Source organism: Leptodactylus fuscus, chromosome 5 (genome assembly GCF_031893055.1).
Source record: "Leptodactylus fuscus isolate aLepFus1 chromosome 5, aLepFus1.hap2, whole genome shotgun sequence".
NCBI classification, from domain to species: Eukaryota; Metazoa; Chordata; class Amphibia; order Anura; family Leptodactylidae; genus Leptodactylus; species Leptodactylus fuscus.
Genome location: NC_134269.1, coordinates 46213329 through 46236622, shown reverse-complemented (window position 1 = coordinate 46236622; position 23294 = coordinate 46213329). Strand labels below are relative to the sequence as shown.

Sequence of the window (23294 nt, the reverse complement as noted above, 5' to 3'; positions counted from 1 at the left end):
ACACAGTATTATAGCCCATAGTGGCCCCTGCACACAGTATTATGCCCAATAGTGGCTCCTGCACACAGTATTATGTCCCTTAGTGGCCCCTGCACACAGTATTATAGCCCATAGTGGCCCCTGCACACAGTATTATGCCCCATAGTGGCTCCTGCACACAGTATTATGTCCCTTAGTGGCCCCTGCACACAGTATTATGTCCCTTAGTGGCCCCTGCACACAGTATTATGTCCCTTACTGGCCCCTGCACACAGTATTATGTCCCTTACTGGCCCCTGCACACAGTATTATAGCCCATAGTGGACACCCATAAACAATTATTATACTCTGGGGTCTTTTCAGACCCCAGAGTATAATAATCGGAGACCCGGGGGAATAAAAACATAAAAAAAACTACTGTTTCTTACCTGTCCCCGGCTCCTCCACTGCCGTCCTTCTTTAGTGACGTCAGACGTCACATGACACGAGACGCAGGCCAGGTTCATGTGACATCAGAGACGTCAGACAACTAGGAAGGAGTCCTGGCAGGATCGTGGAGAGGTAAGTAACAGTATTTTTTATGTTTCTTACCGCTCCCGGGCCTCCGATCACTATACTCGGGGGTCTTAAAAGACCCCTGAGTATAATGATAGTGTTTGTGGGGCCTGCGGTATCACTTACCAATCCCGGCCCAGTTAGGATCGGTAAGTAAATAGGGCCCGTAACGGACTATTTAAAAAAAAAAAAAAACGCAGCAGTAGCGGCTGTCACCAGGCCCCCTAACGTCCCGGGCCCTGTGGCAGCCGCTACCACTGCTACCACAGTAGTTATGCCACTGGACCTCCACCTGTCTGGAGAATAAGGAGTCACATGGCCCCATTCTTGATTCAAACTGGTCCCTCTCCCTATAAGTAAGTCAATGGGAGTCATAGGAAGAGCAGAGTGCTATTCACCTTTCCTGATAGGTTTAGGTCCCAGAGGTAGGACAAGCACTGCATATACTGTGGAGATATTACAAAAGTTTAGGATTAGAGTAATCCTTTAATATAATTAAAATAAATGCCTGGTGTCCAAACATGGAGGCTGTATTTGTATGGGAACCAATGACTGATTACCTGTGGTCTCCAAGAGATAGATTGTCAAGAGGTTATTTGTACCATGGATCCCAAAGAGATCACCTAGTTCCCCTGCAGTACATTTTTATTAGATCACTGTTCCTTTGCTAAATTATTTTCACTGGATGCAATCAACATTACATTAAAAACTTTCAAACATTTTTTAATTAATTAATTTAATAAATTTGAAAATGGAGAAAGTACAAGGGCCATCTACTTGGCACCAACATCCTGTCTGAGTTTGCTTATAAGGTCATGGAGGAGAATGAGGATTTTGGTAGGTACAAAAGTTTATCCGTGGAAATCACGGAGTCTCCTGAAGGTTGCTGCAGCTTGTACTTGGGACATCTGACTTGTCTTATTAGACTTGCTCTTCTACTGAAGCTTATTGCATATAAACTTGTATAAGTCCATGTATAATGCCTCCCTTCATTTCAATGGGAGTCAGGCAGATTTTTTTCTTCTAGCTGATTTTTTTCAGCTACAGGAAAAAAAGATGCTAAAAGCTAACCCCCGACGTGGCGTCCCACACCAAAAAAAGCAACGCACCGCAGTTCTTTCCATAGCGCTTTGGACTATGGACGCATAGGTTTCCTCTGCAGTCAATCTGCTTCCACTACACCTATATGGAAACCGCCGGCGTTTACGTAGGTATAATTGTCATGCTGCGATTTCCAAGATGGAAATCACCTCATATTTCTGCAGTGTGTTGTTTAATGTTAGAATCCCATCCACTTTGCTGTGACTGTAAGATCCCGCATTTTTTTCCGTTTATTCCACATCCTGGCCAAAGTTTTTGTTTAAAAAAACAAAAAAAACAAAAACCACTGCAAAAAAAGGTAGTGATTTTTCTTTTTCTACCTCACCTACATTTCAATGGGTATGCAAGGCGGAATTTGCCTGAAGATTTCTCACAATGCTTTTTTTTTTTCCCTCTAGCAGAAACAAAGAGCTAGAGTAAAAAAAATCTTCTCTTGACTCCCATAGAAATGAGTTGAGGCATTTTTTGAGATCGATTCTGCATCAAAATCGGCCTGCAAAAACTCTGTGTGAACTTACCTGTACTGTTTCCTATATCAGCTTATATCTATGCTTATTTCTCCCTCACTGGGCTCCTCCTCATCCTCTTCCATAGACTTCTACATAATGTAATCCTTTTTGTGAGCTCTACCTGTCTTCACACCGAAAACAGATCTCTCAATGACTTGATCAGTTTACCAGGCAGAAAAGGAGGTGAATACAGGAGATAGGAATACCTTTCTCCGATAAGATATACCGTATATACTCGAGTATAAGCCGACCCGAATATAAGCCGACCCCCCTAATTTTACCACATAAAACTGGGAAAACTTATTGACTCGAGTATAAGCTGGGGGGGGGGGGGGGGGAATGCAGCAGCTACTGGAAAATTTCAAAAATTAAAATGTTTTTTGGGTGCAGTAGGTGCTGGGGAAGGGGAGAGGGTGTTTTGGTTGTCTGTCTGCCCCTCCCCTGAGCTTGAGGACTGGGTTTTTTTTCCCCCACTTGGAATTCAGCCTGGCTGAATATAGGGTATCTGCAGTGCTCCTATAAACCCCTTCCCGATGGAACAGGAGCACTACAGATACTCTATATTCAGTAGACCGGGCACTTTCACACACAGGGTCACCTAATGTGTATGTGTTTCACAGTAATGAGTGATTTAGACCTTTTATTTATTTTATTTTTTTTATTATATTTTTTTAAAGCTTCGTTTTTTTTTTCACTATTTTATGGGAGATTCTATACATTACTATCATAGACCACCCCACCCGCCCCCCCCAAAAAAAAATAAAAAAAAATCTTGACTCGAGTATAAGCCGAGGGGGGCTTTTTCAGCACAAAAACTGTGCTTTAAAATTCGGCTTATACTCGAGTATATACGGTATTACAAAGTTCCTTATATTCACCTGAACCATTTACAAAAAAATGTAAAAAAAATGGTTTTCGAGAAGTACACGTCAACAGATGTACAGTATAGGTCTATTGGACATTGTATTGTTACAGTCACTTACCTCCCATTTGCCCTGCTGTGATCTCCTCTTGAGCCGGACGTTCCAATGCTCACAGCTTACTTCAGCGCAGTGAGGGATAGTTAAGGCCACAGGAGTAGAGAAGGTCATATCAAGAGGTCCACAGGTGACTTCTGGTCCCAGAAGAACCTCCGAACCTTCCAGTTGCAAACTATTAACAGAGCAAAGAGAGACATTAGAAAACCTAAGTGGTACCAAAAGCAACAACTTCCACCGTCCCATCCTATTCGGCATAATCAAACCTCCGGTAACATCGAATGACTCGCTACATGAGAAAATCAAGTCGAATTTTATTGAAGCTGTGTTCAAGTCTAGCTTTAGGAAGAGACTTACAGGCTGATCTAATGTGGTTTTACAATCCTAGCATCAGCAGTCTCATATAAATGAAATATAGGTCCTATAGACCCAGACACTGACATGTTAATGGAATTATATTATCCTCAGAGAGGACATGTCCACCCCAACCTTTAAAATCATAGTGAAATATTGCACAATATTATGATATTCGGTATGAGAAGTTTCGTCTGGTCGTGGTAGAGTTTAGTTTGACTTTTCCATAGCTCTTTCCCATTTATACCGTGTTTGCTTTTTTCAGTCAAGTTAAAGCTCCGATGACTAAACGCGGAGTTTTCTGGGGTCCACGCTTGATTGGTTTTATACAGTAGCACTGGCTGGACAATGTAATCTCAGGATTAGATCCTCTGACAGCTGGATAACAGGGCTTTCATTTGTGGCAACCAGTAAATCTCGCAGGTTTATCATTGCGCATACAGACGGTAGTTGTGGATGCTATGCTGAAAGCTTATGCCGCTGTGTATGCTGCTTAGACTAAATTCTACGAATTATCTGTTAATTTCTATGTTTGGACACAACAGATCTACTTAAATGTAACACTAACAAGGTAGAAAATATCCAGCTTGGAGGATAAAAATTCTAGAAAATGAATACAAGAAAATGTCACCATTGACCATAAACATTTAATAGCTGGTGGAGTAAAGTTGGTTTGGCCGACATATGTTTCTCCCATCCCACCATATACATGCACACGTATGTGTGCATGTACTTTCAGCTGAAGAAGGGTAATAGTATTCAGTGCACTGTTGACTTTCCTGTTATGTGCCCCGAGGCTGGAGATACCGGTGCCATTACCAATCTCTGCCCACTGTCAGAAGGGCATTCCTGACAGTCTAACTGGGCTGGGAGGAACACCCCCACTGACTTGTACTGTCAGAGAGGGTATTCCTAACCGCCCAGCGATGATGCTGAGCTGTGAGGAATGCCCCCCTAGTATTCGTCTATGGACAGTCAGGAGGGGCATTCCTCACAGGTTAGCATCATCGCTGGGCGGCTAAGAAATGCCCCCTCTGACAGTACAGTACAGAGCTATGGACGAGTACTGTCGGGGGTGGGAGGGGGTGTTCCTCCCAGCCCAGCTATACTGTCAGGAATGTCCTTCTGTCAGTGAGCAAACATCAGTAACGGCACCAATACCTCTTGCCCGGTGGCACATAAAGGGAAAGCCAACATTTGAATTCAGTGTACTGTCGACTTTCTGGTGGTATATAAAACAACATGTGCCCGCGTGGACATGAAAGGTGCTCTTTAAGTAGCATTTTAAACATTTACATTTTTTTTTAGGAATTGAGGTTTATTAAATTCCATGTCAATATATATATATATATATATATATATATATATGCAAAAAAAATCTGCAATTCTACTCTGGTCACCAAACAAAAAGCTTCCTTTTTCCTGCAGGAGATTTTTTTTTTTTTTTTTTGTAGCATCTCTCTTGTCAGTAGACTGATGCTCACTGATGTAGATAGGACACAGAATCTACCAGTCCCAATAGGTGATTTCACAGCTTAACTACTACTCCCTTTATACAGTATAATGATGCAGGTAACAAAGCACACCTAAAAAAAACCTCTTCTATAGAGGTCAGTTGTGTCTGCTCCAGACTGTGGCGTCTATGACCCATAGACTGTCTCCAGGAAACAGGAAGTGACACATCAAGGCTTGGTGGCAAGAGGAGGAAATGCAACATTTTTAGGATATAGATAAATATATGGAAAATTAAAAACAAGATCACAAAAAAATTATTAAAAAATATGTTTACCATTAAAACATGATTTAAACAATAGGCCATTTTCTGATGACACATTCCCTTTAACCTAATGTGTATGGCTGGCTTTAATCATCTAACTAAAAATGGTCATTCTTGAAATCCCGAAGACCAGACTATAGAGATTTCTTTTATTCTTATTGTACTTTTATACTTGGTTATTGTACTTGTAATGCAAATGTAAAACAAGAGCAATATTTTGCCCTGATCCATTTTTAGAAAGTCAAAGCAGAAACATCATGGATCCGGTAAAGTTAATAGAATCCTACATGTTTTTTTTTTTTAATGTAGATTGTGAGCCCCATATAGGACTTACAATGTATATTTTTCCCTATCAGTATGTCTTTGGAGTATGGGAGGAAATCCACACAAACACGGGGAGAACATACAAACTCCTTGCAGAGTTTTGTCCTTGGCAGCATTTGCACCCAGGTCTCCAGCGCTGCAAGGCTACAGTGCTAACCACTGAGCCGTGTTGCCCCAAGATCCTACATGTTTTCATTGTTTGAACGGACATATTAAAAGACTACAATAAAACAATAGCATCAATAAAAGTGGCTATACCTGAAGCCGAGTGCCATATGACATCACAACATAAAAAAATGCACTCTGTAGAATGTGACTAGGTCATGATAACATATTCCTTTTATTTTCTTAACCTGAGGCACAAGTTCAGTCCATAGTTCAGCCCCGTAGTATAATATTTATAGTATAGTTGTTCATGGACATAGAATAGGATTGTGTAATGTACCGTACATGCTTTTAGGTGGATACGGATGGCACTGCTCTAGGGCATGCCATCTTAAAAGTGTTGAACGTATAAATGTGAAAACACAAAAGTGGTGCTTGGGGATTGTTTCGTCCCTTGTGTACGTTCCCATTTAATAGCGGTTTTCTTCTTCACCTTTCCAGTTGGTAAAAGCTTTTAATTCAAAGACAGGTGCTAAAAACCCATTAGGTCCCATTCAAGATACATGAAAGTATGAAGAGAGTCCCAAGAGACCATTAATGGAGCCAACAAGAAGAGAAAAAAGGTCAGCAGCCGTACAAAGGAGAGAGGAAGGGAAGGAGGAGAACACAAAACAGGATCTGGATTCCCAGCTGGAAGAACGTAGCAGATAGATTGGAAAATGGAGAGTGTAACAGATAGGAAGATTGATGAATGGGAATAGATAGGCGAGCGAATAAAGGGAGGGGAAGTACAGTACAAGGAAGGAGGGGAAGTATAGTGTTCTTAGGTCATAGGCTTATATTGATCATATTCTCCATTTTCAGATTCTTCCTATATTGTGCAAATTTCATTTCGTCAGCAGGTCTGATCTCCCTTGGTGGCAGATATGAATAGTATTTCAATCTTTCTAATAATTTAGTGACCCAAAACTCTTTGTTTGCAAGTTTCAAATACATCTCATAGGGATGTTCCATAAATGCAACATGTTCAGGTTGCATATCGAGTAGTGGTGCAGTATATTGTAACAGCTTCAGACTGGTCACATAGGAAAATACATTACATTCAGGGTATATCGGCTCTTATTACTAGATATTTGCAAAGTAGGTTGAAAAAGATACAGGCCCATCCAGTTCAACCCTTCTCGATCAATTATCCTTCTTTAACCCCTTTCCAACATCTGCCAAAATAGTACAGTTGATGGTGACACTTCAAATATGGCTACCAGCTTAGGATACAAATGCCATGGCCATTGGGTCTCTGATTGGTCCCTTCTTTGATTTGAGCATTATCCTTTCAAATGCCTTAGTAAAATATGAGGCATTTGATTACCGGTGGCATGTGGGAACTATTATGTCGAAGACGATCAATGTACCCCAGAATGGCCCTAACATAAAGATATGATATGATTAGAGATGAGCGAACAGTAAAATGTTCGAGGTTCGATATTCGTTTCGAGTAGCCCCTCAATATTTGACTACTCGAATCGAATTTAGAACCCTATTGTAGTCTATGGGGGGAAATGCTCGTTTCAGGGGTAGGCAACGTTCGATCAAATTACACTTACCAAGTCCACGAGTGAGGGTCGGGCTGGATCCTCCGAGAAGTCTTCTCCTTGCAGCGTCCCCGCGGTGTCTTCCAGCTTCCGTCTTCCGCAGTCGGCTCTGCCCAGGCCCGATGCCTGGCAGAGTGAATGAAGAGCCGGAAGACGCCGCGGGGAAGCTGCACGGAGAAGACTTCTAAAGGTAGGAGAAGAACCAGCATTGATTGGCCGACTGTATAGCATTCGGCCAATCAATGCTGGTTCTGCATCAAACTTTTACATTCGAACAGCAAGTGGTACTCGATCGAGTACGAGTATTTCGAATACCGTAGTATTCGATCGAATACCTACTCGATCGAGTACTACTCGCTCATCTCTAGATATGATTTTTTTGTTAATTGACTCCCAATTTTTTTTTATTGAAAATCTTTACTCCCAAATCAGAATTTTATATTTTTGGTCAATTTATTTATTTATTTATTTTTTTTTTTAATGTAGATTGTGAGCCCCACATAGAGCTCACAATGTACATTTTTCCCTATCAGTATGTCTTTTTTTGGAATATGGGATGGAAATCCATGCAAACAAGGGGAGAACATACAAACTCCTTGCAGATGGTTTTTTGCCCTTGGCGGGATTTGAACACCAGGACTCCAGTGCTGCAAGGCTGCAGTGCTAACCACTGAGCCACCGTGTGGCCCCTTTGATCAATTTATTTCACGTGCCAGAAAAGTCACGCTCATCCCCGTTCACTGTTCTATAAGATATTTCAACTAACTCCCTGCATTCCCTGCCTGTTTTGCTACAGATACGACTGACAGATACTTGATATTAAAAATAATCTCTTGTCACTCCAGGCTAACACCAGCAAGAGGCGTAATTCACCTAATCTATATACCAGACATTGATAAAGAAAAGGAGTGTTCTTATTTTAGACAGCTTCTTAGAAAATAGGGAAAACATTGTGTCCTTATCACGGCCCTGCCGGAATGAGTCCAGATGGAAACCGTTTGAAGCCCTGTCTTAATTTAATAAAGAGGTGAATGGACTTGAAGGGACCGAATTTGCAGGCCTGATAAGGTGTTGGAGTCAAGGTCTTTCATCTTTGTATACATGTTGTTGTTGATTCTGTCTGAGAAAGAGATGCAAGGATGCTCATCTCATTCGAGGCTAAGCCAGGCTTTTGTGCCGTTAATGTGAAATTTTCAGATGTTAAGAACTTCTGGATAAGAAAATGGAAAACACAGAGGATCATTCATGACAACCATACATTGTATGGCTTATTTACCCCCTATAAACATTAAAAACATACTGAAACAAAATACATATCTGGACATGTCTGACCAAAAGGAAAGATAAGGGAGGACATATGTAGGTAACCACTAAATCATATTTTTTTCTAAACTAAATAACCTTAGTTTTGATGGGTATCGCACTCCACCCATTCCATTTATTACCCATTCCACCCATTCCATTTATTACCTTAATAGCCCCTGCTCTGGGTGTATATACTATATTAGGTCCATGTGCCAAAAACACTTGTCCCTATTTAATCATGGAATTAATTCTCTATGTTAGACAATCTATCAATCAAGGGTTTAACAAATAATCTTGGGGCTCCATAGCAAAGCTTGAAATGGACTCCACTCTACCATGACCACCTTAAGCAGCAAGTTAAGAACTTAAAAAGCGTAGGATTATTTTGGTCTCCTCTATACATATGGAAATCTCACATAATGATGTTACCGTACAGAAACTTCATGCAATGATGTAACAGAAATAGGGTAATGTGCACACTGATAATACAGTAATAGTGCCATAATAATGCACAATGATATCTCAGCACTGGGACAATAAACACTGTGGTGTCACAGTACAGAGATAATAAACAGTGATGTCAAATAAATGGGATAATACACACAGTGATGTCACAGTACAGGGATAATACACACAGTGATGTCACAGTACAGGGATAATACACACAGTGATGTCACAGTACAGGGATAATACACAGTGATGTCACAGTACAGGGATAATACACACAGTGATGTCACAGTACAGGGATAATACACACAGTGATGTCACAGTACAGGGATAATACACAGTGATGTCACAGTACAGGGATAATACACACAGTGATGTCACAGTACAGGGATAATACACACAGTGATGTCACAGTACAGGGATAATACACACAGTGATGTCACAGTACAGGGATTATATACACAGTGATGTCACAGTACAGGGATAATATACACAGTGATGTCACAGTACAGGGATTATATACATGTGATGTCACAGTACAGGGATAATACACACAGTGATGTCACAGTACAGGGATAATACACACAGTGATGTCACAGTACAGGGATAATACACACAGTGATGTCACAGTACAGAGATAATAAACACAGTGATGTCACAGTACAGAGATAATACACACAGTGATGTCACAGTACAGAGATAATAAACACAGTGATGTCACAGTACAGAGATAATACACCTAGTGATGTCACAGTACAGAGATAATAAACACAGTGATGTCACAGTACAGAGATAATACACCTAATGATGTCACAGTGCAGAGATAATACACACAGTGATGTCACAGTACAGAGATAATAAACACAGTGATGTCACAGTGCAGAGATAATACACACAGTGATGTCACAGTGCAGAGATAATACACCTAGTGATGTCACAGTGCAGGTATAATACACACAGTGATGTAACAGTGCAGATATAATACACACAGTGATGTCACAGTGCAGAGATAATACACACAGTGACGTCACAGTACAGGGATAATACACACAGTGATATCACAGTACAGGGATAATACACACAGTGATGTCACAGTGCAGAGATAATACACACAGTGATGTCACAGTACAGGGATAATACACACAGTGATGTCACAGTACAGGGATAATACACACAGTGATGTCACAGTGCAGAGATAATACACCTAGTGATGTCACAGTGCAGAGATAATACCCACAGTGATGTCACAGTACAGGGATAATACACACAGTGATGTCACAGTACAGGGATAATACACACAGTGATGTCACAGTACAGGGATAATACAGGAATAATGGAGGAATAATATCTCATTACTGGGATAATAAATACTGTAGTGTCAGGGACACTAAGCACTGTGATGTCACAGCTCAGCAATAATGCACACAGCGATGTCACAGCACTGGAAAATAAGAATAGTGCTGACATAGTACAGGGATGATATACACAGATTATGTTGTATACTGTGACATCACAGCATATGAAAAACATAACTATATGACATTACATGCAGGCATTATAATGTCCTGGTGAAGCAATGGAGTCACATTCAGTTTTCCACATCCATCTCCATCATCCATAGTTATTACTCATTGTACCCTAGGTCTCAGTGGAAATGCCTCCCCTCCCCCCCCCTTAATTGTTGGGTCCCATAGCAGCTGCCATGTCTGCCCCCCGATAGTTGCGCCCAAGATAGCAATTCAGAGATATAATCACGTGACAACTTCATCTGTAGTCCTTGATTGAATAGACAGGGATTTGCATATTAGTTTACAATTCCAGCTTGAATTTGCCCACAGGAGAGCCAATAAATCCCGTTTTTGGCCCTTGGGCCAGGGTGGGTTGTCACAGCTCTATCTGCATGAGATTCTTTGTAGCTGTACATTGGGTCCCCAGAATTAATTGATTACAACACCCATCATCTCTTTCAAGGATCACACACCACGTTGTTTATATTCCATTAAAACCTACATTATTGTTATATACTACTTGTAAAGCAATTTTGTATACACTGACTGCAGTCTACAATACAATATAACATGTTCCTATTCCTTCCAAATACATCTTGGTTACCCTTCTGGATTGTAGATTAATGATCCATTGTTCCCATTCGACCTACTGTAGGAAGTGCATTGTAAACTTCTCGGAGAGAAAGGGAGGGCTGCCTGCTGCATTTGCAGTCTTTGTTAAATTGTGAAGCTGTGATCAGTCTGTCCCGTGTGGTTTTGCTGGCAAATTGTAGAATGCTGTTAACAGGAGACGTTACCTCTTTACACATTGTAATGGGATTTATCAGAAGATCTACAGCAAGGCAATGGCTTTTTTGACTGACAATTTGAACTTTGGATACAAGGGCAATAAGAGCGCCACATAACAGAGTAGGAACGACTTTGCTCCAAAAGTTACACTTATGTAATATATGTGAAAAGAAGGCCAAGGACGAGCTGTACAATCACCATCGGCAATACTGAATGGCATTTTGGAGAGTTCAATTATCAAGGACATTGGTACCCAATTACCGTATTTTGCGGACTAAAAGGCGCACCGGACTATAAGGCGCATTGCCCATGAGCGCCTTATAGTCCTGCCTAGGTCCATATATAAGGCACACCGGACTATAAGGCGCACCGAACTATAAGGCGCAGCGCTGTCCGGTGTGCCTTATATGTGATGGAAAGCGGCGGCACTCCGATTTTGCCGGCGGCCGCTTAACCCCCCGTGTGCCAGCCGCTTCTATTCACTTCAATGGCACGCTTCCATTGAAATGAATGGAAGCGCTCGGCACGCGACGAGTTAAAGGGATTCTACCATTAAAAAGTTCTGTCCTCTTGACCACGTCGGAATAGCCTTAAAGGCTATTCGTCTCCTACCTTTAGCCAGCGGCGCCTTCTTCCTGAGCTGCGTCCGCCCCTTCTGTGTTGTCTTCTTTGGGCCTCATGGATGACACATGCGCAGTCGGCTCTAACAGGCTCTCGCAGCCAGAGCCGACTGCGCATGCGTCATCCATGAGGCCCATAGAAGACAACACAGAAGGGGAGGACGCAGCTCGGGAAGAAGGCGGCGGCTGGCTATGGCAACAGGTAGGAGACGAATAGCCTTTAAGGCTATTCCGACGTGGTCTGAGGAAAGAACTTAGTTTAATGGTAGAATCGTTTGAAGCGGCAGGCAGACTTTGCCGGCAGCTGTCGCTTCCATACATTGCAATGGGAGCGCACTACTCAAATAGTATTCGCGCATCTCTAACTTCAATTGTAAGAAGTTACAATTGAAGTTAGAGATGAACGAATACTATTTGAATAGCGCGCTCCCATTGCAATGTATGGAAGCGGCAGGCAGACTTTGCCGGCGGCCGCCGCTTAACTCCTCGTGTGCCGCCGCTTCCATATATAAGGCGCACCGGACTATAAGGCACACTTACGAATTCTGAGGAAATCGTAGGATTTTATGTGCGCCTTATAGTCCAGAAAATACGGGTAATGAAAATGTTGCAAATGTCTCTATGTAAGGAAACCAGCTCAGGGTCAGAAGGGATTGCTGTCCTCAGCCATCTGAAGTCTATGACCATCTTTAGTCCACCATACCCAACCATTATCTAACACATCCTCGAAGATGGTACAATGGTACCTTAGTGCACCTCTTTTGCAAAATGTAGTCGACCAATGTGAACTGTTGGAAACCAGCAATTTCCAATAAGAAATGCTAATTATGTATTGAACAACTAGAGGCTAAACTATTCCAAGCTGTGGAGTTTTGGATAGATTGCACTACTTATTATAGATCAGTTTCCATTCACTTCTAGGGTTGAGCAATTGGGATCGGAAAAGATCGGATCCCAGACAGCGATCGAGTTAATTTCACGATCGCGATCGGGTTCGGATAGCGGCTAAAAAAGATCGGGAGCGGAATTCTAATCCTGATTGCTCAACTTACCTACACAGAACCGCTGCCGCTCTCCATTGTTCTAGGTCCTCTCCTGTCTCATTCACACACCTGCAAAGCTCCGTACACGCCCCCGCCTTCCTAGGCTAGTGTTAAAGATGCTGGGAGAAGGTGGGGCTTGTGACTTAGGTTAGTGTGGGTACTGAGAGGGGAGACAAGCCCTGCCTACTCCCAGCATCAGAAACACTACCCTAGGGAGGCAGCGGTGCGCACGGTGCTCTGCAGGCATGTGAATGACAGAGGAGAGGACCGAGAACAACAGGAGGCAGCAGCAGTTCTGTTCAGGTAAGCGGACAGCAAAGTGGACTAAGTAGCTGGCAGATTCTTTAATCACTACACAGCGTGGAGTCCAAAAATTGATGCGTTCAACTTTTGGACTCCATGCTGTGTAGTGAATAGGGTCAATTTTAAAATCCGATTTTTGATCATTAAAAAATCCCATTGACTTGCATTAGGATCGGAATTGGGTTCGGATGGAAAATGATCGGAAATCGATCCTTAAATCTCAAGATCGGCTCAACCCTATTCACTTCACTAAGGAGCTAAGCTGCAGCTACTCAGTTCCACCACTACACAGGTAACAGAGCTGTAGAGCGGTGTGCTTCTTCCACCATTCTTTGTGTAAGATGCTGTGAACAGTTGTTTGATGGGAGCCTATGGGGACTACCTATGGTATAGTGAAGAGAAACTACGATACATGGAACTTATGGCAGCATTTTAGTTGGCGTTATGCTTTAAGGGTACATTCACATAGGCCTGGCCTTACTATCATTTTCCCTCCAGTGTGATGCACACAAGAAGGAGGGAAACTGATGGCAGAACAGATCCTTTAGTTTTCTATGGGATTGAGTCATCTATGGGATCAAGTCAAGATTGATCAGTTCTGGCGCTGTATGAATGTTCCTCCCAGCCGATGTTATTGTTAAATATAATGGGAAATTATACTGTAAAAGGGGATAGGATGATACTGTAAGGAAGCACCATGGGGCATTATACTGTGTGCTGTATTTGTGCACCCCACAGTATAAGGATCCTTAATGCACCCACTCATAGTATAATTCTTTTTAGTGCTCCCACTTACAATATACTGCTCCTTAGTGCTCCCACTCAAAGTGTAATGTTTCTTAGCACCAAACTCATAGAATAATGCTTCTTATTGCCTCCTCGCCCACTATATGATGCTGCCTAGTGCCCCTACCCACTGTACAATGCTCCTTAATGCCCCCACCCAGGGTATAATGCTCCTTAGCACCCCCAAACATAGTGTAATGCTCCTTAGTGCTCCATCCATAGTATAATGCCTTTACTTGATAGTTGAACCCAGTCAATGGACCTTTACTAAAAGTAGTTAGGTACCCCTGTACTATCATATGTTGTGAACCATCATGGTAAAAATTGACAACTTATAGTTTTAGAGTAAAAATTTTCAAAAAAAAAGCCAAACGACAACTGATGCATTTTAGTACAGTACCACAGTTGTTGTGACTTAAAGGTAAAAAAAAAACTTATCCTGAAGCAAATGATATATGTGAATGTACCCTAAATTCAGTCTGTAGGGTTTACAAATTTGCACCATTATCGAAGACTTGCGCCTATTAACTACAGTGTAGATCTTCCCTAAAAAGTGATCAAAAAGCTGTATACACCCCAGGATGATAGTAATAAGAATAGCTCATGCCATTAAAAAAAAAAGCTTTCGACCATCTACTTTGATTAAAAATAAATAAATAAATAAATAAATAAAAAGTTGTGGTTTTCAAAAAATGGCGACACAAAATAAATGATGAGTTTGGTATTGCTGTACTCATTCTGACACTTAGAATATACATACTATGTTATTTATACTCTACAGTGATTGATACATTTATAATGTATGAAACAATGTGAAATTTGGATATTTTTTTGATCACTCTCAGACGGGCTTAAAAATTTACTGAATAAGTTATAAGCATCATAGAAAGATGTCATTGAAAAAATATAACATATCCTGCAAAATACAATCCCTCAAACAGCTACATTAAAATAATAATAATAATAATAATAATAATAATAATAATAATAAAAACTCAAACTTAAAAAAAAAATAAAAATCAGAAAATAATTGCTGAAGCTTTAGGCCAAAACTGGCCGTGTCCTTAAGGGGATAGCATTGCCCTGCAGTCCTTTAATAGGCTTACTTATATTTCAGAAGATTTATTGATCACAATTACAAATTATTATTTTTTCTATGCCTGTATGCCCTGTTCTTTGCTAATACGCTTGAGGAAGCTGTTACTTCTTGCAACTCATGGAAATATTTTTCTAGATATGTTTTTTAGTTATTGTTGAACCTAAACTATATAAAAAATAATCACTTATAGTCTATCTAGAGGACTTGTCATGAGATCCAACTAGAGCCATTCGAGGCTCCCACTCCAATCATTCTGTATCACTGACCTGAAACAAAGAACACTTTTCTCATTTCAGACTGTTCTGTTTGTTTCCATTAGCACATGCCCATAATTCTCCTTACCTTGGTTCCCCTTGATTGACTGACAGATAGATTTCCCATGAGTTGTCTTCTGCAATCGCCTCATGCGGGATCAACAGGCTCACCCCTGGAAAATAACGAGACGGAGCTTAGAGATAAAATCAGGGAGAGAATGGCTGACTAGAACAGACATCAATAAACTTCATCTCCCTACATAGTACATGACAGGACACTCGAAACATACATCGAGCTAGAACACCCTCTGCTTAGGAGCGTTTAGCTCAGAATTCCCAAATCCATGGTTAATAGTAAAATAAATGTGCATAACACATCATTATATACTGTATGCTGGATTATACAATGTTAAGGATTTACATTAACAACAGGTTCCCCATATGATACTATTAATACAACTGGAAATTGTTAAGAAAAAGGCAAGAGATGAAGTTATAATGGGTGAGTACAGTATTTTCAGCATACAATTCTCTTTTCTGGACCATTGTAACTTGAAAACAGGCTTGACATAAAATGTCTGTTTGGAGCTTCCAACTGGAGGTGCATCCAGCGGTACCCCAGCATCCATGGCGTTAGGGGTCACATGGGGCACACCAAAATCATGACACTAGGTGAAAGCATCATTATGTTGGCCCAGTACATGTAACTGCTGAAGGATCATCATAGGCCTTAGCAGTGACCCCGGGGAACAAGACGTCAGTTAGAGCCTGGAAGAGACCCAAAGAGTACACTGGGGGACCACCGGACACTATGATGATGCCCAGGAGAGGTGAGGCAAGGTGAATATAAGTGTTGGTGATTTTTACTCACCTCCCCTGGACCTCCATTTATTACACCCTGCGGAGACCCCAGAATATAATAATTGTACTCTCAATTTGTGCTGAGCAAGTTGGTCTATTTGGCTAGTGTCCTTCTTTAAATGCAGAGACAATCCCTGCAACTATAATACATTCAGTAAGGAGGGATCCCTAGTTAAAGGGGTATTCCCATGAACATAATCAGATCTATATTTGTAGATAATTAAGTTTAACATTTTTGCAAATATAAGTAGTTAAAAATTCTGCAGCGTCTGAAAGATTTTCTCTACTGGTAGTCACAGTCTGTTGTCTTGATCAGTTTCCTATGGATATGACCACGAATGCAGAAACTTTCTATGGCCTGAGACCCAGCCATAATTTCCTTATAGTAGCTGAGTTATTGGGCAGGGACTCTATCTTCTGCTGGATCCTCCCCTTCTTTCTTCAGCTGCGTCACCTCTGTCGGCTCTGACACTAGTAGAGCCGACTGCGCATGCGCGCAATTGCGGCCTCGGAACTATGGCCGCGCATGCGCAGTCGGCTCTACTAGTGTCAGAGCCGACAGAGGTGACGCCGCCGAAGAAAGGCAAAGAAAGAAGGGGAGGATCCAGCAGAAGATGGAGGCGGCACAGGATCCTGTTCTCGAGCAGCAGTGGGGACGCCCTCATCGCATTTTCAGCACTGGGGCCCGCCCCCATCGCTGCCAGAGAACTAAAAAACAGTATTTCTAAGGAACGGCGCGGCGGAGATCCCATCTAAAGGTAAGAGATGAATAGCCTTTCTGAAGGCTATTCTGACGTGTTATCCACAGGAAAAAGGTTTTTAATGCTAGAATCCCTTTAACTTTGAATTATCTACAAATTTTAAAATGGTTACATTCGTGGGAATACCCCTTTAAGGCAGCAGCATTCCCTTTCACTATAAATGATTTTACCCTTAACATGATTTCCTCATTTCCAGACATCTGTACTTCACCTTCTGAGAATTGCTAATATATTAGAGAAGTTGTCTAATAGGAAAAGCATACAGCACATGAGTAAATTAAATTCTCCAAAATTGCTCTCCTCAGTGCCATCAAAAGGATGCTTGTACTCAGTCAATGGAGAGATGGCTTTAGTAATATACCAACCCCTCTCCTGTATTCGTAGACAAGACACAGGCACTGCACGGCATCTGTATTCTGTTGAGAGTGCTGACAATGACAATAGCATGCCTTTGACTCTCTATTCCCTGCAACAGCAATTCCGAACCAGCTTGGGATCACACTGCAATTGCAATCCATAATGTCTAGGACAGGGCGGGGATTTTGTGTGAACAATTACTTGGTTTTATGGACCCAGAATAGAGGTGTGTGAGAAGGATATGTGGTAGTGTTAGGAGGAACTCAGTTTACCGTATATACTCGAGTATAAGCTGAATTTTTCATCCTGGTTTTTGTGCTGAAAAAGCCCCCCTCGGCTTATACTCGAGTCAGCAAAAAAAAAATAAATAAGAAAATAAAAAAAAATTAGGGGGGGGGGGAGGGGGTCTGTGACCAGCCACCATATCAAAGTATAGAATCTCCCATAAAATAGTGCAAAAATAAAAACATTTAAAAAAAATAAATAAAAGTTCTAAATCACTCCTTTCCCTAGAATACATGCAAAAGTAGAAACTTGCTGCAAAACACATTAGGTATCCCTGTGTCTACTGAATATAGGGGATCTGCAGTGCTCCTGTTCCGTCAGGAAGGGGTTAATAGGAGCACTGCAGATACCCTATATTCAGCCAGGCTGAATTCCAAGTGGGGGAAAAAAACCCTCAGTCCTCAAGCTCAGGGAAGGGGCAGACAGACAACCAAAACACCCCCTCCCCTTCCCCAGCACCAGCATCTACTGCACCCAAAAACTCCGGTCATTTTAATTTTTTAAATTTTCCAGTAGCTGCTGCATTTCCCCCCTCGAGTCAATAAGTTTTCCCAGTTTTTTGTGGTAAAATTAGGGGCCTTGGCTTATATTCGGGTCGGCTTATACTCGAGTATATATGGTAGATTTTTGCTTTGGAGTCCCTCTTCTTGTTTTTATCACTGCCCTTATGTTGGTTGGAAGGATGTTGTAGATCCTGGCTTTAGGTCTTACTATGAATATATAATCTGTCTTTTTCTTATATAATTAATTTTCTTACATTGACTCTATCAAGGATTTGTATATCACAGAGGCAAATCATGTGGGTGCTACCGGTTCCTTAAAGTGCCCAATTTGTATAGAAGTGGCTTAAGTTCTGGCTTAAGGGAGTGGAGGTATGGACACCAAGTCCTTCCATATACATTAGAAGAAGGCTGAGGGTTGAATAACCAAGATATTGTTGAACAATCAATAGCCTGATTAAAGTCGTACAAAAATTTGCCCCATTGGCTGTTACAGTTATCGAAAGTGACCATAGATGACACTGGACAAAGAATAAAGGATCATTCTAATAATATAAAGATAGGGACTATTTGATTACAATGTTAATGAATAAAATAAGAGGTAGTGTTGATAGAGTAGATTACTTCGCTGAGTATTATTGGCTTTTGGCAGGAAAAAAAATAAATAAAACAAATTAGTGTGCAAAAAGATTATATCTAGTATTAGCAAATTGTCTCTTCTTGATCTTTTTGGACACACATAGTACTGATTGAGTTGATTTTAGTAGACACAGTACAGATTGTATTTGAATAGGACACTGATGACTGATGATTTTTTTTTAAATGTATTTGCTATACACATTGCTGACTGCACATATAGTCTGTGCTAGGAGGCACTGCTGGCTACTCGCACAGTGTTATAATGACACAGACAGATACTTTGACTCAGTCCCTATCTCTATCAGTTAATTCATTTTATGTAAGTTTTATTCTCCAGTCCTAGGTACACTATTTCTCCAAACTTCCACCTTGTACTATTTGTGTATTATTTCCTATCCATCTCATGTTGATTGTCTGAGACACTATCGCTATAATCTCTCCCCACAAAATGTGCAATCGTACCATAGTACCTCATGGTTGGCTGTATTATTTTATGATGACTGCTTGCAAGGTATTATGGGTGGGCCTGATTGGTCTCTGAAATCACACGATCCCTTTCCCCATGCATTCCACATGGCAGCTGCCATTTTAGCTAATTCAAACCACAACATTTTGAAACCTGTATTATTTCTTATCCATCTCATGCTGACTGTCTGAGACAATATCTGTTAGGGAATTGCTTAGATGACAATTCACCAGTAGCTGCTGAAGAACCCTGGAGGAAGGGGCACAAGAGACAGTGAGCCCTAAGCTGAAGCCCCCCACTGTCCCTTCCTCTTGCCAGGCCCTATCCTATGTAATAGGCGGCAACTTGGAGACGATCCCTTCCTATATATGTGACACACAAAATGCAGACAAGACAAACAACAACAAAGGGAGGTCAGCTAGCCAGGGTTCGGTAACAGTCGAGCAATGCAGTGCCAAATCAAAGTCCAAAAGAATAGTCAATAGGAAAAGCCAAGGTCAGGATTAAAAATACAAGAAAATTAACAGCAAGAGAAAGCCAGCACGCACGAGGCAATAACAGGCCCCAGTGTAAATGTGAGCCAAGACTAAATAGGGGAGGATGAACCCGCCCTGGACCTGACAGGAAGACAAGCTGTCAATCACAGGGCAAGACTAAATTTAACTACTTCATGGACAGAGGCAGACAAGGGCAGAAGACGGGTGTGGTGCAAATTCAATTACAGAACTAGAGCCTTGTTCACATAGTGCAACCAAAAACTCTAAGCAAGGAACTAAACTGCACACGCCTCCTGCACCGCCGCAGACAAGGGTGGTGCGGTGACCTGAACAGGGAGAGATGTTACACTATTACTTTAATTCACACCCACAAAATGTGCAATCATCAGTGATCTTAGACTTATAGTACCCCATGGTTGTATTATTTTATGATGACTACTTGAAGGGCATTATCAATGGGCCTGACTGGTCTCTGAAATCCCATAATCCCTTTCTCCATTACTTCCACGTGGCAGCTGCCATTTTAGCTAATTCAAACCACAACATTTTGAAACATTTGTAACAAACCTGTATTATTTCCTACCCATCTCTTGCTGACTGTCTGAGACACTATCGTTTTAATCTCTCCCCACAAAATTTGCAATCATCACATTTCTAACAAACCTGTTACACAATGAACCACTTCGCTCACGTGTAAGTATACATTACTTCATATGCTAAACTTTCAATAATGTGTATATTTATGGAATGGCACAATTCTATCAATGCAGACAGCTGTAATATAATATTCTGGACACTGCTGTCTGAGACTAGGAAATTGTGTATGGCCAAAATGTACCGGGTACAATCAGCATTGTTAAAACCTCTTAAAACATCATTAAATCTCCATTTCGAGAAATTAATATACATTCCATTCTCTAATGTGAATTCTTTTACAGACGGCATTTGTTCAATAAACACCATCCAATGTTATCCCATTTGTAACAGGGTAATAGCAATATTATGATAACTCACCACTAATTGTGGCATCAATTAAAGCGCCGCTATAAGAAGTCGGATAATCAATATGGAGTCTTTATGCACAGAACCTCTCCGTGAGTACTAGACAAGCAACTTTATTGTGTTTTTACAACGCGGAAATTTGTTTGATGGATTTATAGAACATTTGTGTAAGCTAATGTCAAGCACAATTAATATTAATAGCGTGCGGTAATGGGTACGATGTCCGGCTGGCGTTCTATGCGAGGTGTTAATGGGTGGTGCAAGTCATCACTCACATTTTCGTCTATATCAATCATTTTTTATTGATTGAAAGGTCTTCTAAGCAGAGAACCAAGCAGTTTACTCAACTTGTAATATGTTTTCAGGTCAATAGACTGCATACGCAATCTAGAATAGAAACGCAAGATGAGAGTTAGCTATAATCGTAGAAATGACACATTAGAATTACGTTTACAAATGATGGATTCTATTGTGTGTAATACAATGGGGATTATTTATCCATATTTATCCATGTGCTATAGATAGAGAGAATATCAGATTTTCTAAGTCCTAAACCCTAAAATGTTATAAAAATGGACGTTGGTTTACAATTAATTTTTATTTGATTTAATAGCATAAATGACCTTGGTCAAAAAGTGGTATTGAAGTAAGGGCTTATTCAGACATCCACTTTTAATGGATGTGTGCTGACCAGGCTTCCCACGTACAGCACAGTGCGACAAATTGACCAAACCACTCACAGTGGTTTTCTGGCCTAGATAGGTGTAAATGTGGCACATCTTTGGAGTATGACTCTCTTTTGCACTAGAAATGCTCCATATTGTTCCCTCTACACCCTGCGTACCACCGCCAGAGTGGGGAGAATAGTAAGGTAGGCCAGCATGGGGAATCAGTACTTCAAATATATGCTAGTTCTTGCTGTCCTTGACTATTTTTTTAACAGTCCCATGGACTACATTGTGGGTTAATGAACCATTATAGGTCCACATTTTATTATTATATTTTTTTTTTAATGGACCCACAGTTTATGGATGTCTGCATGACAAATGGCAGATGGCTGTATCAGTAAAGTATGGAATAGTCTTAAAGTAATATCTGGTCACGGTAAACCCATCTCCCAGGCAGAAGGAGACACCAAATGGCTTAATGAACTGAATCTATTCTTCAACAGATTTGGTATTACAACCTTTTTCAACTCTGTGGTAGCATCAGCCATCTTCTTCAGAGTGGCCTGCTGGGGGAGTAGTATACCAGCCAGGAATAGAAATAGACTTGAAAGGCTGATCAGAAGGACCAGCTCTGTCCTGGGGAGCCCCCTGGACCCAATACAGGTGGTGGGTGACAGAAGGATACTGTCCGTGGCAGGCTCCATGCTGGAGAACAACTCCCATCCCATGTATGAGACTGTGATAGCACTGGGCAGTACTGTCAATGACCGACTGCTTCACCCCAAGTGTGAGAAGGAGCGCTATCGGAGATCCTTCTTCTCAACTGTGGTCAGGCTGTATAATCATCAACAAGCTAAGTGAAGATCACTCCGCACAGAGAACTAAATGATCCTGAGTCTTTCTTTTCTTCTTAGTTGCTATGACTCCTAGTATATTTTTTTCTTTCTGCTATGAGCTTGTATGTGTCCTTTCTTGTAATATATTTCTGTATCATCCATGCTGCTGTAACACACTGAATTTCCCCGTGGTGGGACTATTAACGGATTATCTTATCTTATGTGCCCTAAGGTTATGTTAGGGCTTCCTTGTACAATGCTCTGAGGATCTCTCTAAGATGGCTCTCTATTGATGTACAATTGGTTCCATGATCCATTGTGTCCATTGCTCCATTTACATTAGTGTTAGAGACTCCATTCAGAGCCTTTATTGCTAATCAGATTTGATGTAAGGAATAGTTCAATATACACTGGAACAGCAACAAGTGCAATGAACAGCGACAAGGAGACCACAGAAGCATCCCTGTCAACCCAGACTATAGATTATTTAAAGGGAGCCTGTCACTATAAATATGCAGTGTGATGTGCAGGAAGAGCTGAACATATTAATAAATAGGTTTATGGGAAAAGATTCAATATAACAGTATATTGTATTGTTGACTATTCCTTTACATCTATAGTGAGAGTAGATATTTTTTCTTGGGAAATTCTGCTTGTCTTGACCATGGACTGTCTCTGTTTGTTTCCCTGCTGAATTTTATTTCCAATGAGGTGCAAATAAAAAATAAGGAGGTAATTGAGGTAAATATGTATAGGTATACCTCTTGTATGGGTATACCTCTATAGATTTTAAAGGGGCTCATTAGATTTTTGGGTTTTGAGATAAAGATATGCCTGAATAGCCTTTAAAAAGCCTATTCAGGTGCTGTTAATCGTTTTTAAAAAGACCCACCTCCCCGTTAGTTACCGTTGAAATGGATATGCAAATCAGTCCCATGCACCATGGGCGTTCCTTGCACCCCCCAGCGTCATACCTTAGGGACACCCACTGCTCT

The 23294-nt window shown here is 41.1% G+C and overlaps 1 protein-coding gene across 2 annotated transcripts in view; it reads right to left on the bottom strand.

Moving 5' to 3' along the window:
• The window catches only part of UNC5D (unc-5 netrin receptor D), a 562375-nt gene that overhangs the window by 52073 nt on the left and 487008 nt on the right, over positions 1–23294 (bottom strand). For both annotated transcript variants that reach the window (XM_075273020.1, XM_075273019.1), the window contains exons 10-11: positions 15516–15600; positions 3128–3296 (exon numbers count right to left, since the gene is read on the bottom strand). In XM_075273020.1, coding sequence (XP_075129121.1) covers positions 3128–3296; positions 15516–15600 — 254 coding nt within the window. The remainder of the gene's footprint in view (positions 1–3127; positions 3297–15515; positions 15601–23294) is intronic.